Source organism: Schistocerca gregaria, chromosome X, assembly GCF_023897955.1.
Source record: "Schistocerca gregaria isolate iqSchGreg1 chromosome X, iqSchGreg1.2, whole genome shotgun sequence".
NCBI lineage: Eukaryota > Metazoa > Arthropoda > Insecta > Orthoptera > Acrididae > Schistocerca > Schistocerca gregaria.
This window is the reverse complement of record NC_064931.1, coordinates 536,423,432-536,438,452: the sequence shown is the minus strand read 5'-3', so window position 1 is coordinate 536,438,452 and position 15,021 is coordinate 536,423,432. Positions and strand designations below refer to the sequence as shown.

Sequence of the window (15,021 nt, the reverse complement as noted above, 5' to 3'; positions counted from 1 at the left end):
ATTGAGCCTTGGGAACCCCAGATGTGATATGTCCCCATACTACGTTGGTCGACTTACGAAGTACAATTTCCTGCATTCTTTTGGGTAGATATGACATTATCCATTGGTTGGCTACACCATCAGTTCCATAAAACCTCAAATTATCTAGGAGAATATTGTGATTCACTCAGTCAAATGCATTAGATAGGCCGCAGAAACTGCCAACTGCAATATTTTGTTACTTAATGCTTGTAAAATTTGGTGAGTGAACAAGTAAATGCCATTCTCAGTAAAGCAATTCTTCTGAAATCCAAACTGTGGTCTGCAGAGGATATTATTGTTTCTCAGGTGAGATCTAATTCTAGAACACACTACTATCACAGAAATTGTGGAAAATGTCAGTAGTGAAACAGTTCTGTAGTTATTGACATCCCTATTATCACCTGCCTTATAGAGGGGTTTAGCAACGGCATATTCCAATTGCTCTGGAAAAATGCCTTGGATAACTGATGAATTACGTATTTCAGATAAGAATGCATGTATGATATGGGAACAAATCTTTCGTATTCTGTGGGAAAGACTGTCAGATCTAGATGAGCTTTTATTTTTGAGAGGACATATAATTTTCTTCATTTCGGAAGAAGTTGGTGATACATTCCTATGATAGAATTTGATTAGACTTGCTTCTTCAACATACTGCTGTGGTGTTTCTCTTGAACTATTTGTTCTCATATTTTCTACTGCATTTAAGAAATAATTTTATTTGTTACCTGTCACTCATCATTTATAGCCATTCCATTCAATTCAACAAAGATGTTATCCTGTTCTGTAGCTGGTTGTCCGTTCTCCCATTTCACTATGTTCATTCTAGCCTTAAGTACGTTGTTGGAATTACTGACTTCTGAACTAATGTTTATGTTCCTTGATTTTTAATACCTTTTCTTTGTAAATTTGAGTAGTGTTTCTAGTGTGTAACTACTGCAGGATCTCTGTTTGTTCTTGGCAACACACAAACTTCCTTTTTCCTTTCACAAGCTACTTTAATCCCTCTAGTGGTGTATCATTTTTCACATGGCTGTTTAATATCCTTTCTTATTAGCTTGTATGAAAAGCTATTTTCAAATAATGATATGCATTTATCACAGAACAGATTAAGTTTTGTCAGCATTTGGTTCATTATAAATTTTATCCCTCATCTCTTGTAAACTGCACTTAAAAACATTTTTTCTGGCGTCATGAATTATTCTAACTGATGTCCACTATGGGTATCGATACTGTAAGGCAGTATATTATTTATCCTGACTAACTGTGTGTCATGATCAAAGAGAATTTGTTAGTGGGAATACAGTTCTTTTCTTACCTTGAGCTTCATTAAAGAAAACATTATCCGTTGGGATCCCAATGTCTTTATTCACCCGCCCTGGAAAGTTAATTACTGAAATCAAATTGTAGGATCAAATAAGGTTTCCAGATAATTTTTCATATTGGAATCCTTTAGAAAATCTATGTTGAAATCACCACAGACTATTAACTATTTAAGGAGTAGTAAGGAATCTCAATTCCTCATAAACGATTCAAAATTTCCTAGTGGCGATCTATGTACCATTACAATTAAAAGTGAACTGTTTTTCAGTATCACTTCACAAGCACACACTTCTGTGTGATGATTACTACAAAATCAACTTGCCTCAATGTTTTTGAACTTGGGTTCTGTCTTAATATATTTAACTATTCTAATCCTGTGGTGCTAATATAGACACAGGATGTTTACATTTTCAGAGCATCTAAAGTACACAAACAGACAAGAAGCTCATCTACTTTATTACTCAATCCTCTAATATTATGATGAAATAAGCTAACCTTACTTCTCTGCACATTCTCAAGAATTTTCTGGGGCTCTTGTGTTATTTTAACACCTTTCATAACAGGCTGCCTGAATACTGATTCAACAGGGTGCCTGAACACTGATGCTAACCTAAGAAAGGTATCTCTCTGATGCCTGCAACCATGGGGATGTTGATTTGTGTGATGATGCCCCTCCCCCCCCCCCCCCCCCCCCCTGTAAATTTTCTGCAAGAAGCTCAGAAAACCCCTTTTTTCCTTACTCTGTATATCATGTTGCATCATCTGAATGTAAGGTTCAAAGTCATCCTTTGCAGTGTTATTAATGAAATTATGATCTACCTCATAAAGGCAAGAAAGATTTGTATGTTCAAGTAGGTGATTACTGTGTTACTGTTATCAAGTGTGCAGGAAAGACTGGAACAAAGTCAACCCTCATCTGTTTCCAGTCTGAGTTTGGAAGGTACCATTCCATCTCTTGATAACAAAACAGAAGAGTCTGTCCAATGGAAATATCACATCACAAGGGCCTTGTTCAAGACAGAAAGTTTGTGATGGTAAATAAAAATATGATATCCAGAGACAACACCACAAGTCAGCTTTGTAGACTTTTGCCAGAATTTCTAAAATATTTTGTAACATAGTTTTTTCTGTGACAAAGTTGGCAGTCCCATTCCAGACACATTCATTTTGTGGAATGATGTAGCTCAGAAAATTATTTCAGATGTAATTCTGATGCAGAAAATACCATAATATACACAATAGAGACTTATTCCTATTGTTCTCTAATTTTGGAGAACTTTTATTTTCACATCTTCCAGCATGGGAGCTACAGAACTTTGTCAGTTAACTCTTCAGAATCTGTAGAAGTGGGTAACACTCACCAATTTTCACTTTCAATCACAATGGAGTTGAAGACTGATCATTGAAATTAGTACCACCTCTGCTCTGATTTCCAGAGTGCAGAACAGACTACCACGCAGATTTATTTAGCTGAGAAAATGATGCAAGACATTATGGATACCTTTCTCTATGTATAATAACAGGAGAGTGGGAAACACAGTGTGGAATTAGGACAATAAGAAAGATGATCACAGAGCCCAATGATACATATAAAGAAATCGGTGGCAAAATATTTCATCATCCTCAAAAATCTTTTGAGACCCAAACTTTTGAGAGATAAGTTCATATATTTGTTTGTGGCTATACATACAAAAAAAAAAAGAAGTTAGGGATCATAAAACTGACAGCCCAGCCTTGGAGAGCATCTTACCAGTTTGTGACTTCTTAGGCTTTCCAAGGGTAATAATTCTTGATAATCTCCCTGTGGTTTGGTTCTATATCCTAAAATCAACATTATTTGACATTTGAGTGATCCATCAATCTCTTCAGGAGAATGCTGCTGCTGCTGCTGCTGCTGCTGCTGCGTCCCCAATGAAAATGGGACTCAGCAGATTTTCATTGGGGACTCAGCAGTAGCGTTTTCCTGAAAATGGCAGACAGATGGATTGCCAAAATATTGAATTGTGTGGATTTTAGAATCCAGCAGAAAAGCCGGGTGGATTATCCTACCAGTTTATTTACATGAATATATGGTAAATAGGATTGATAAGATCTTCTACCTTATACATTTAGTATTTTGCACTTCTCAGTATTCACTCTGGTTTTGCTGCATGTTGCACTTTTTTGTTCAGTCTTCAAGTGCTGCAACCATATTCTCCTTTACTGTGATGTCTCCAGTGTCTTCCGAAGTAAGTTGGACACACATTTTTGTAATAATAGAGCTAATATTCCTAAGTTGTCTCTCTAATTTTCCTGTTGTTTCTCCATCAAATCACAGAGTATACTTTGTAAGCAGAGGGAGTTCAACATATGACTAAATTTGTTTGGGAAGTATAAGGTATTCAGAAAAAATTAATAAAAAAATGTGGACAGACTGAGTTAGTGTGTGTGTGTGTGTGTGTGTGTGTGTGTGTGTGTGTGTGTGTGTGTGTGTGTGTGTGAGAGAGAGAGAGAGAGAGAGAGAGAGAGAGAGAGATTGCTTTTAGTTTTATTAGCAAAATTAATGGGAATGCTTATTATTAAAAAATTAATAATGATATAGAACTACAGTAATTAAAAACCAACTTCCAGTCAAAATTAATAAAGTACTAAGATTTTTTCCAGCTGCAGAATTTTTAGTTCCATTATTACAAGAGCTGTAATTTCAGTTCAATTTAGTATTACTGACAATGGAACAAAGGTTTTGCTCATCATGAAACCATAAAGTGAAGTGTTTGACAATGCATGAAAATTGTTGACATAGTTGAAGTACTAACTATTCTTGACAGTTCTCTCATATCACTAAAAGTGAATATAAAGTCATCAGTGTAGTAGATGAAGTTTGTATGAATTGTCTAATAACTGGAATATGGTTGAAATAGGCTATATTGATGTAGATGTACTTTTTATTGTTGCAATAATTGTATTGTCTGTCCTGTTCGCAGGTGACAATGTTCCTGAGTACTTTGACACCAAAGTTCTATGTAGCCTTGACTGGAACATCATCACTAATATCTGGACTGATTTTGGTGAGCTGATGTTTAGGTTTTAAATTTTTGTGTCACTTTTACACAGCTACTATTATTTTCTGTTTACTTGCACTCACAGTTTCACAGTATTTCAAACAACATGATTTTCCTCCTTTACTGTTACTGAATCTTCCAATATAAATTTTGGCATGTTTCCCAATTTCAAGTGATCACTCAACAAGAAGACTGTCCATACATATTTTTTAATGTTTAGTGGACACTGCTGTTGTGTCCAACCATGTTCACATATTTCACTTCACCTGTGTGAGAACAAACAGATTTCCCATAGTCAGTATAAATGGAGGTCATAACAGTTTGTATAATAATTTCTATCAAACTCAGTGTTGAAACTCCCCCTTTCTACCATAGTCCGTGCACCAGGTACAATGTATGACAGTTCGTGCAATTATACAGACAAAGTTAAATATGTGAATATATGATTTATTTTAGAATGATGTCTATAACAGTAAAGAATATGTATTAACATACTTCATGTTGAGTTATCACTTGCCAGTGGCACACATCCCAAAATCTCAATTGTGACGTAAATAAATCGGGTAACAGTCCAGGTAGAAAATCTTGTCGTTCCTTAAGTACAGTACAAGTAGATAATTCGACATGCTCTGGAATCTGTCAGTGCTGAATTATGAATATGCTGGACTCTGAAGATCATTTTTTTAAAAATGTTGTTGTCATACAAAAACAAGTAACAGTAATGTAATTGGGATAGATAAAAATGTACTCGCCAAGTGGCTGCAGAACACGCACGTAATAGAAGATGACAATTAGGCAAGCTTTCGGAGTCAGTGGCTCCTCCTTCAGGCAGAAGTGTTGAAGGGGAAGGGAGATCTACTTTCATTTGTGTGTTATGCCACCACTTGGTGAGTAGATTTTTTATCTATGCAGTTACATTATATTGTCAAAAATTGATTGCTTTGTTGTTATAAAAACAAATAACTGTTATTCATTAAACATATCAGGAGAGATTATGCTATAAAAAATTAAAAGTATGTAGGATTATTACTTTCTTGTAAAAACAAAATTGAATTAAAAGTCAAATACTGTAAGTCTCTGTCAAATTATAAATTCAGACACATTGTATTGTTGGCTACATCCAGCGAATTTCACAAAAGTTTTTAAGGTTGTTGAAGCCTGAGCTCAAGATATGAGAGTTTTAGACTTTTCTTCTTGTCACTTTGTTTCTGGTGTGTGTTTTGGGTTGAAAGCACTTTCGTATATCACATCGCCTGTCATCTCTTCTTCAGTAACTAAATTTGTCATTGTCAATTCCCGTGTTTCTTGGAGGCGTCCAATAATACAGCCAAAGCCAACATGCTGAGCTAAAAATATGGGAAAATCTTTGATGTGTGGACCACTATTGGGTCTGTCATATTACCGATTGCTGGATTATCACTGTGTTACTGTACTATGGTGACAGTTGTAAGAAACTTCCATTTAAATAAAACTTTTGTTCATTTTGTTTGTAATAATTTGTGACATCTGAAGAACTATTGGATCACATTATATGAAGGGAAGGTATAACAGTGGTGCTATAGTGTAGTTATACGATATGTGTTATGAGGACAGTAATTAAAGCTGTGGTATTGTCATTGTCATTTACTTTCTCAACTTATTACAGTAATCATTCCAGGCTAATACTTACAAACCAGGCTAATGCTTACAAAAATTTCTATTCCAGAGCATGGGCAGTTTTCTATTATTAGGCTTGATTATATTAAAGTCTTCCATTTACACGTGTCAACTCTTGTAAGCAGTCCTGTCAGTGCTAGTAAGATGCATGACACTCCAGACAGACAAGAAGTACCATGTTGAAACATAATATGAATCAAAAGGCATTACTTTGAGCGGACTTAAATTTCTGCTTTTCATATCTTAGTCACAGTGAATGGACCGTGCTGCCACCTAGCAAATTTTTAGTCACTTGCATCACTTGTCAAGTCAAAGCTGGAGTCACTTGCTTTTGAACAAAGGGGAGAGGGATGGATATTTTATTCACTATTTACCATACATTAATCTGATGACAAATGTAAAATGTGTACAGACTAGTCAGAATTTGCAGTTTGGAAAAAATGTGAGTGAATGTTCGTGATGAAAAGTATTTAATTATTTTCTCTCATTTATTCAGTCATTAACCTTATAACTCAATGATGATAGTTCTCTGTAGGCTACTAAGGTGCAGTTGCATAAGTATATTCCCAGACTTATCCATCAGCTATTATTGAGGGCTAGGGACTGTTTTGAATATTTGACTAAAAGTCACCAGTTACTTATAAATACAGTAGAAATACATCTGGCTTTAGGAGGTTACAGATCCCTATGGTACAGTTCCAAAACAGTACCAGCAATATATTCAAATGCAAGGTTTCTTTGTGAATTACACTGATAAGCTCTTCTTGCGAAATGAGCCACGTAATACAGTGATTTCAGAGTAATGTTTTGACAAGTTTCTTACTTATCCTCAGATGAGATGTCTGAATCTTGTAGGACTGTTATTTACACTTTACAGATTGTGTATGTTGATATTCTTGTTGTCATATTTCTATGACATGGCATCTTTGTCTCTTCAGAATTGACATATATCCCTCCGTGATGCTGTGCTCTGCTACCACTGACTTCTCTGTGTACCTGAGGAGGACATTTCTCACCTGTCCCATGCAGCTCTGTGATATGCAGTGTTGTGTCTGGCTGATGATGTGTATGATGTATTGGCAGAAACATACATGATGCTGTGCATACCATTTGTCCTTAGTCCTAAGATATCTTTTATGGAGCCCTGGATGTTCCTAATTTTACATGCAGGATGGAAGACTGTCGTCATGTTAAGCTTGTACAATATCCATTGGAATATAACCTCCCTTAATTGTGTACATAGGCTGGGGAACCTAAAAAGAAAAATGTATTAGTTGAAGTTAGATATAATGGGAATTAGTGAAGTGTGACAGCAGGAAGGTAATAACTTCTGGTCTCGTGAGTACAAGATCATGAAAACAGTCATATGGGCTAATGCATTAGTAGGTCTGATAATTGAATGAGAAGGATGTGGGTTGGCTCTTATGGACAATGCAGCGAACACAATATCATAGCCGATACAGTCACAAAGCCAACAACCAGCACAGTAATGCAAGTTTTTATGCACTTACTAGGTCTGCAGTTTATAAACAGACTGACAGACTGTATAATGAGAGAGAGGGAAAAAAACAGATAGTTAAGGGAGGAAAGAGTATTTGCAGTGGGATATTGTAACTCAGTAGTAGGAACAGGAAGAGAAGGAAGATAATAGGAGAACATATCTTGGTGAAAGGGGAACCAGCCTTGTAGAATTTTGCTCAAAGCACATTTAAACTTTTTCAACTCCTTGTGTAAAAATCATGAAACTAGGTTGGATGTGTAGAAGAGGGGTGGAGACAAAGGTGTCAGGTACAATATTAATGATAAGACAGATTTCAAAATCAGATTTTAAACTGGAAATCAATTCCAGGGGCAGATGTGGACTCTCACTGTAACTGTTGGTTATGAACTGTAGATTAAAGCAAAAGAAATTGCCGAAGTTGGGAAATTATGGATATGGGACTTGGATAAATGAAACAAACCTCTGGTTTTCAGAGTTTCAAATAGAGAAGCAGGCAATGATTTACTGAAGCAGAAGAAAATTATAAACTGGAAGATAAATTGGTACCTTTTATAGATGAAATAGTGAAGGCAGAAGAAGATTGAAAAGACAAAAATACTAGGTCCAATAGAAATCCTTGGGTAACACATCACATATTGAACTTAACTGATGAGGAGAGAAAATATGAAAATGTGCCAAATGACGTAGACAAAAGGAAATATAGGTGTCTAAAAAATAAAATTGATGGAAAGTAAAAATTGTAAAATAGGAATGGCTAGAGGAGAAATGTCAAGCTGTGGAAGCACGCATGACTATACGAAAAATAGATGCTGCCTATAGAAAACTGAAGAAATCGTTGGAGAAAAAAGGAGCAGTTATATTAATATCAATAGCTCAGATGGCAAACCAGTACTAAGAAAAGAAGGGAAATGAAGGTAATATTATAGAAAAGGAAGAGGAAGTAGGTAAAGATGTGTTGGAGATACACTGTAAGAATAATTTGACAGAGCACTGGAAGTCCTGTGTCAAAACAAGGCACTGGGTGTCGACAACATTCCCTCTGAGTTATGGAGATCCTATAGAGATCATAACATGACCGAGCTATTCCACCTTGTATGCCAGACACATGAGACAGGTGAAATATCCTCAGAATTCAGGAGGAATGAAATAGTTGCATTTCTAAAGGAAGCAAGTGCTGAAATGTGTGGGTATTACAGAAGCCTAAGTTTAATGAGTCAAGACCTCGTGGGAGGTTAGTTTGTGTCCCGGACAAATACAGAATGTTTTAACCCCTACACGGATCACTACATACTTATTTTATGAGCTCACTCTCAGATCAGAGGTGACGCAGGATTTTTGGTCATCTGTTTGTTGGTACATGAGCAGCTATTTTTAAGCTGGAATTTTTCAGATGTCTTTGGTTGGAGACAGTATAGAATGTCTTGGATGTTTTAGACTAAGGAAGGAGATATGGTTGCGATAGTGAAATGAGTCTCTGCATTAGCTTACTGGTCTGCTTTTTATTGCTTCTTCACATGTTAGCAATGGACATGCAGAAGGGCACATATGCTGGCTTACAACAACATAGATGAGGCTTGCTAGATTCTCCTATCAATTACCAGAAAAACTGGCCAATCCCACCTATCACTTTAGTTATAATTGAACACTTATGTTCAAGTACTTGTCACAGTGTAACTGACATACAGACATAGGTACATGTAGGCGTATGTATGTTGGAAACCAATAACCCTAGCCCAGAGATACATACAGGCAAGCTTTGCAAGTCCTCTTAGTGCATGAAGTTAATTGAGTCTGATTCCTCATTTAAATAGCACCTGTTGTAGGCTCGTTCATATGAGGCATCTGTCACTGGATCTCTTCTGTTCACCAGAACTCTCAAACTCTGCCAAATTATGTCTTGCTTGGCATTTGAGGACCTCTGTATAGAGCATTTGAGGCTTTTTGCTTAGAGACAATATGTAACTACATCACTTTTTACCTCTAATTTGCAATCAGAGAGTGTGAAATCAGCAAATTTCTTAATACATATATTCTCTTAATGGTTTGACAAAAGTGGCTTACACTGTGTGCCTGTACCTACAACACAAGTTTTATGGTTAATATTCAAATTTGAATAATTTTTCTTTTTTTTCTGGCAGTGTTCCATGATTCTGTCATTACACCTCTGTTACTGGGGGAAGATTCGCCCTCAAATCTTAGACACTAATTTTACAATTTTTCTTATACAATTTACATTGGTGCATACATATACGTACATAAAGGCATGGGTTTCGCTTTTCTTTTTACATATAAATATACATACATAGATTTTTCCATTGATACATCTAATACACCCATAAATACGTACAAGCAGTAATCACGTCTTCTCCCATCTTCCTCTGTGATCTTGTACATCTGGTGATGAAGTGCTGGGATTAGGAACAATTTCACTTAGTGGGTGCACATCTCGTGAGATTTTCCCATGAGTTAGATCACAATCCACATACACATGGTCGTAATACTTCTCCTCTTTCCACTTTTTGCACTGGATGATGCATCTGAGATGTATGAGTTTCTAACTTTTACACTTCTCACTGATGTATTCCATCTTTGTCGTTTCTTCCTGTTTGCTACTGCAGCCGGGGGTTGGCTGGAGTGACAAAGAGACTGGTGTCAGGCTGGACTGATGACATTGTCTCCCTCACCTATGCCTTTAGAATTTATATAAGCAAGACCCTCTTTGTATAAACTCAACTTTATCACAGCCTCACATGTCTAAAGTCATTATCTGCCTTAATCTATTTGTGTGTAGTGTTATGAACTACTTATTTGTTCATTGGAATACATTTATTCCGTGAGTCCTTACAATATGGAAAGATCCCCTCTGTGGGCTTGTTAACTGCTTTGACTGCTCTCTTCTCACACTTTTGTTGTGTAATAATAGCTTGTCTTCTTTCCTGAATTCCTTGGGGTTTTGAGTGCAATCATAATACTCTTTATTCTTCTCTTTACATTCCTTATTAAATCTTCTTGCCACTTGATGCATTTGGCACATCCCTTCCTTTAGTTCCATTACCTAATCATCATGGTTGTATTGTACTTTGGCCAGACCCCACTGTAGGATCCTGGTTATGTTGCATATTCTCTCAAAAAATAACTCAAATAAGGTGAACCCTGTTGATGAATACAGTGTGCTGTTGTATACAAAAGTGGCAAAATGCAGCCATTCATCCCAGTTTTCCTATGTCATCTCCACATAATGGAGTAGATATTCTGTTAGCATTCAATTCATCATTTTGAATGCCCTATTCATTTGGGGAAGGTGTGCACAAGATTGAATCTTCTTGACCCTCAGTAAATGAGAAACTAGATCTGCACTGTTGTGTCAGCATCCTGTTGCACTATAGGCTCTGCTGTAGTGAATTTTGAGAGGACATCTTGTACATTGTGATTTATCTGTTCCCTTTATCTGTTATCTGAAGTGGTCCAACCATGCTGATATCACAATTAGCTAATTCCTGGTTGGGTATTTTGGTCAGTACTAAGGGCATCTTCACCTTATTCTGTGTTATCTTTTTCTTCTGATAACTCTCACAACTTCAAATGTACTCTTCTATGTCTTTCTTCAGACCTTTCCATGGCCTATACTTTTTAGTATGGTCATATATGTGGCTGATATCTTGGTGTCCAACTACTAGTAAATCATGAAATGTCTTCAGAATAGTTCACTTCTCCTCTTTACTAACCGCGGGTTGCTGGTCATCTTGTTCTTTCATGCTGATCTCTTCCACATCCCTAATGACTGCAGTTGGCTCTTGTGGTATCTATGACAATCCATTTATTATTGCGTTTTGCAATCCCTGTTTTGTATATTATCTCAAAATCATATTCTGCCAATTTAATCCTGATTTCATTCATCTTAATGATGGATCACTTACATGTGCCAACCATTTCCAAGGTTTGTGATCAGTACATACAATGAGTCTTCTTCCATACACATAAGGCCAGTAGTGCTTCACTGTCCCACACAATGGTTGAGAGCTGTTGCTCAATCATATTATGTCCTCTCTTGGAGTAGTTCAATGTTCTGGATGCAAAGGCAATGGGTAAGCCCTGTCCTAATCCTCCTTGGCTCAGTTAGGCACCAATCAACTGCTTGCTAGTGTCCATTGCAGTTATGAACTGCTTCATAAAATCAGTATACTGTGAGATTGGGGGTGAACTATTTTTGCTTTCATTGCTTGGAAAGCTGCTTCCAGCTGAGTCAACCACTCATATGTTGCTTCTTTCTACAGTAATTCGTATAACAGTTTCACTGTCTGTCTGAAGTTTTTGATAAAATGATATGGTCCTTAGAAAGCTCTTTAATTATTTCATGGTACTGGGTCTTGGATACAGTCTTATCATGTTAGTTTTTAATCCATCTGTCATAATTACATGCTATAGGTAAGTTACTTGTTTCCATAATGGTTCACACTTGTCAACCTGCAATTTCAAATTGTGAAATAGGAACCTCTCGAATGCTTTCCTTAGTCTGGCACCATACTCTTGTAACATAGCTCTGAACATGACCACATCATCTAAATATACAAACATCACGTGTCCCTGAAGTCCATTTAATACTGTGTTCATCAGTCTCTGAAAAGTAGCTCCACTATCTATTATTCCCATCAGTAATCATTTGTATTTGTAATGTCCTTATGGAGTAGATAATGCTGTTTTCTCTCTATCATCCGCTTTTCCTAAGTAGTGTAAAATTTCATCAATACTGGGTAGTAGAAATGCAGTGTTAATGCAAATGTCCTTTAATCTCCAATAGTTTGCAACTATTCTCCAGTTTCGTTTCCCTGAAGCATTCACGTGTTTTGGAATCATCAGTAATGGAAAATTACACCCACCTGTGCTTGGCATAATGATATCCTCCCTTAACATTGCATTTATTTCATTCTTTTGCCTCTGTGTACGTTAATCTGTCTGCAGGCATATGAAATACTTCATGATACGCAATATACAATTCAATAACTGAAGTCCTTTCTTCTTTGTTTAAGTGATCCACTCAAGCCATATCCTATAATCTGCTAATTTGTGACCTTGTCTCTCGGTCCACTGGATGTATACTATGTATGCGGCATTCCTCATATTCTCCCATGCCAAGCAAGGCTTCTGTTGTCAATTTAGGACATTTTAATATAACTTCTTACACACGTGCCTATCTGCTCGATCACCAAGGCTGCAGGAAAATACATTCCCATCTGCAACTGCTGCTTCTCCACTATTTCTTTGGTCAGATCAGTGTTCTGCACTTTAATTCTTAAAATCTTTTCTTGTCGTGGGCCTATTTGTATAACTTCACACAGCCACAATTTCCTTTCCACCTGTTGCTCACCTTTGTTCCTTGTTCCTTGTTTCCTGTAGATGTGCCATTGTATCACTTTTTATCTCTTCTGGTTCCTCACTTTGAAGGTCTCTCTTCTCTCTCAGCTCTGAGTCTAATCCTACCTGTGTTCCTACTGATACCTCTGGCTTTGCATTTGCCCTCGCAACTCATTTCTCTCAATGCAGTTCTCTCCCAGTACTCAAGGTTTATTTCTCTGAAACACTTGCAGATGTCTATGCCTACAATTCCTTCATGTGGAACATCTGAAACTTGTGTTCCACACACATTGTCAACTATTGGTGTTAACATCTTGGTTCTGTTACTTCTTTAGTGATCTTTAAGTTTTATTCTTTCATCTATGCTACTGCCCACCATACTCTTCAATGCTGGTTCTTTTGTTATGCTCACCTGAGTGGCACCATCTACAATGAAACTTGTAGTTCCCAAGCTTCCCTGTGTGCATCTTATATTTATAAAATCATTCCTGCCCTTGCTGCCTACTGAGTACAATTTTGCAGTACTGGTCAACTGCCTATTTATGCCATTCTTTTGTTTGCCAGTTTTTGGTCTCACCTGATCACATGGTCCTGTATGCCTTGAAGATAGCATCATCGATGGTACACTGTTGCTTGCTTGTTTCCCATTTCCCTGCGACGACCTCTACATAGTATTTCCTCTATCTTTCTTGGCAGTAATGGAGGATGGTGTGCCCATTTTTCTGCTCCACCGCAACTCAGGTGCGTGGCATCTATTTTCATGTCAAGTTTTTCTATAGTGCAGTTCCTCACATGGTGGCCGCCTCTCTTACACTTAAAACAGAAATCTCTCATTATACTGGATTCACCAAACTTTTCTTTACAAGAGGTGATGGGCACTACTTCTGCTGATGCTAGACTCATTGCATGTGCTAATGTTAAATCTTCTCCTTGTGCTATCATGACTCTTTTTACTCCTCTCATCCTTGATTCCCTGTATGAACACTGTTTGCGCCAGCTTCCCAATTAGAGTATGGCTATCTGGAATGTATGACCCCCTTGACTCCCTAGATGGCTTCTCAAAATCGGTGTTGCTATTTTTTCAGCCACACTTTCAACCCTTCTCTGTCTACTAGAGAATAGTAAACAATCGTGGTAATCCAAAGTCTGTTTTGACTCATAGTTCTACAATAAAATCCCTTCCACATATGCCCAAGTTGATGTCAAAGTGCATGCAAGTAGTAGCTGCACCACAATCCTAGTTATAACAAATTTTAATAGCACACTGTGACTATGCTGTGGTGTTAGTTTGAATGATAGGTGACAGTTGTGTATGAATTCTCTAAGTTCACCTTCATTTTCATTAAAAGCTCTCAGAGTTAACTTAAATGTGTCAGACAAGACTACGTCGTGAGCAAGGCCTCACTACCTTCCAGATTCATATTAGATGTTTTTTTGATCTTTCTCCCAGCTGTAGACTGTGTTTCCACACTATTTTGTGAGGCACTCAATGTGTTTCTCGATCAGGTGGCAGTGCTGTGTTGACATCTCGTGCAGATGTGAGGTTTGAATCTGGTGTGGTCAATGCACAAGTGCCGCTGATTCAAGTGTCGGTGCTCCCAACGTCGGTTGTCATAACTGCTTTAAAGGTATCCTGATTAGTTCACTGCTTCAGGCTGCATGCAGCAGTCTTGTAATTCTTCATCACAGGACGGTGACTTCTTATCATCATCATCATCATCATCATCATCATCATCTTCTTCTTCTTCTTCTTCTTCTTCTTCTTCTTACCACCTTGCTACTGCTGTGCACTACAAAGCAATGTTTTGCCTGGGCACTGCACTTGAGCTACCTTAAAAGCTCAAGCTTGTTCGTCCTGAGATAAGGCTTGTTAGTTCTTCGAAGAGGAAATCGTATTTTCCGTACTCTAAGGCACCTTAGTTCTCAATAAAGCTACTCAGCCATGAATCGAAGGCTGGACCCCCGAACCTTACACAGTTTTATATATTGTAACCCAAAGTGGGTCATGATATACTGTAGCAGCTCACTCTTAGATCAGAGGTGGCGGGAGAGTTTTGGTCATCTGATTGTTGGTACACGAATGGCTGCATACAGGAGTGAAACTGTGATGGCGTCAAGCTATGTTTT

The 15,021-nt window shown here is 37.4% G+C and overlaps 1 protein-coding gene across 7 annotated transcripts in view; it reads left to right on the top strand.

Moving 5' to 3' along the window:
• LOC126299612 (protein ST7 homolog) overlaps nucleotides 1–15,021 on the top strand; it is a 158,131-nt gene that overhangs the window by 23,271 nt on the left and 119,839 nt on the right. For all 7 annotated transcript variants that reach the window (XR_007552830.1, XR_007552832.1, XR_007552831.1 and 4 more), the window contains one exon: nucleotides 4,308–4,391. Coding sequence is in view for 4 of the 7 variants with exons in the window: in XM_049991648.1 (XP_049847605.1) it covers nucleotides 4,308–4,391 (84 nt within the window). In the remaining 3 variants the exon portion in view is untranslated. The remainder of the gene's footprint in view (nucleotides 1–4,307; nucleotides 4,392–15,021) is intronic.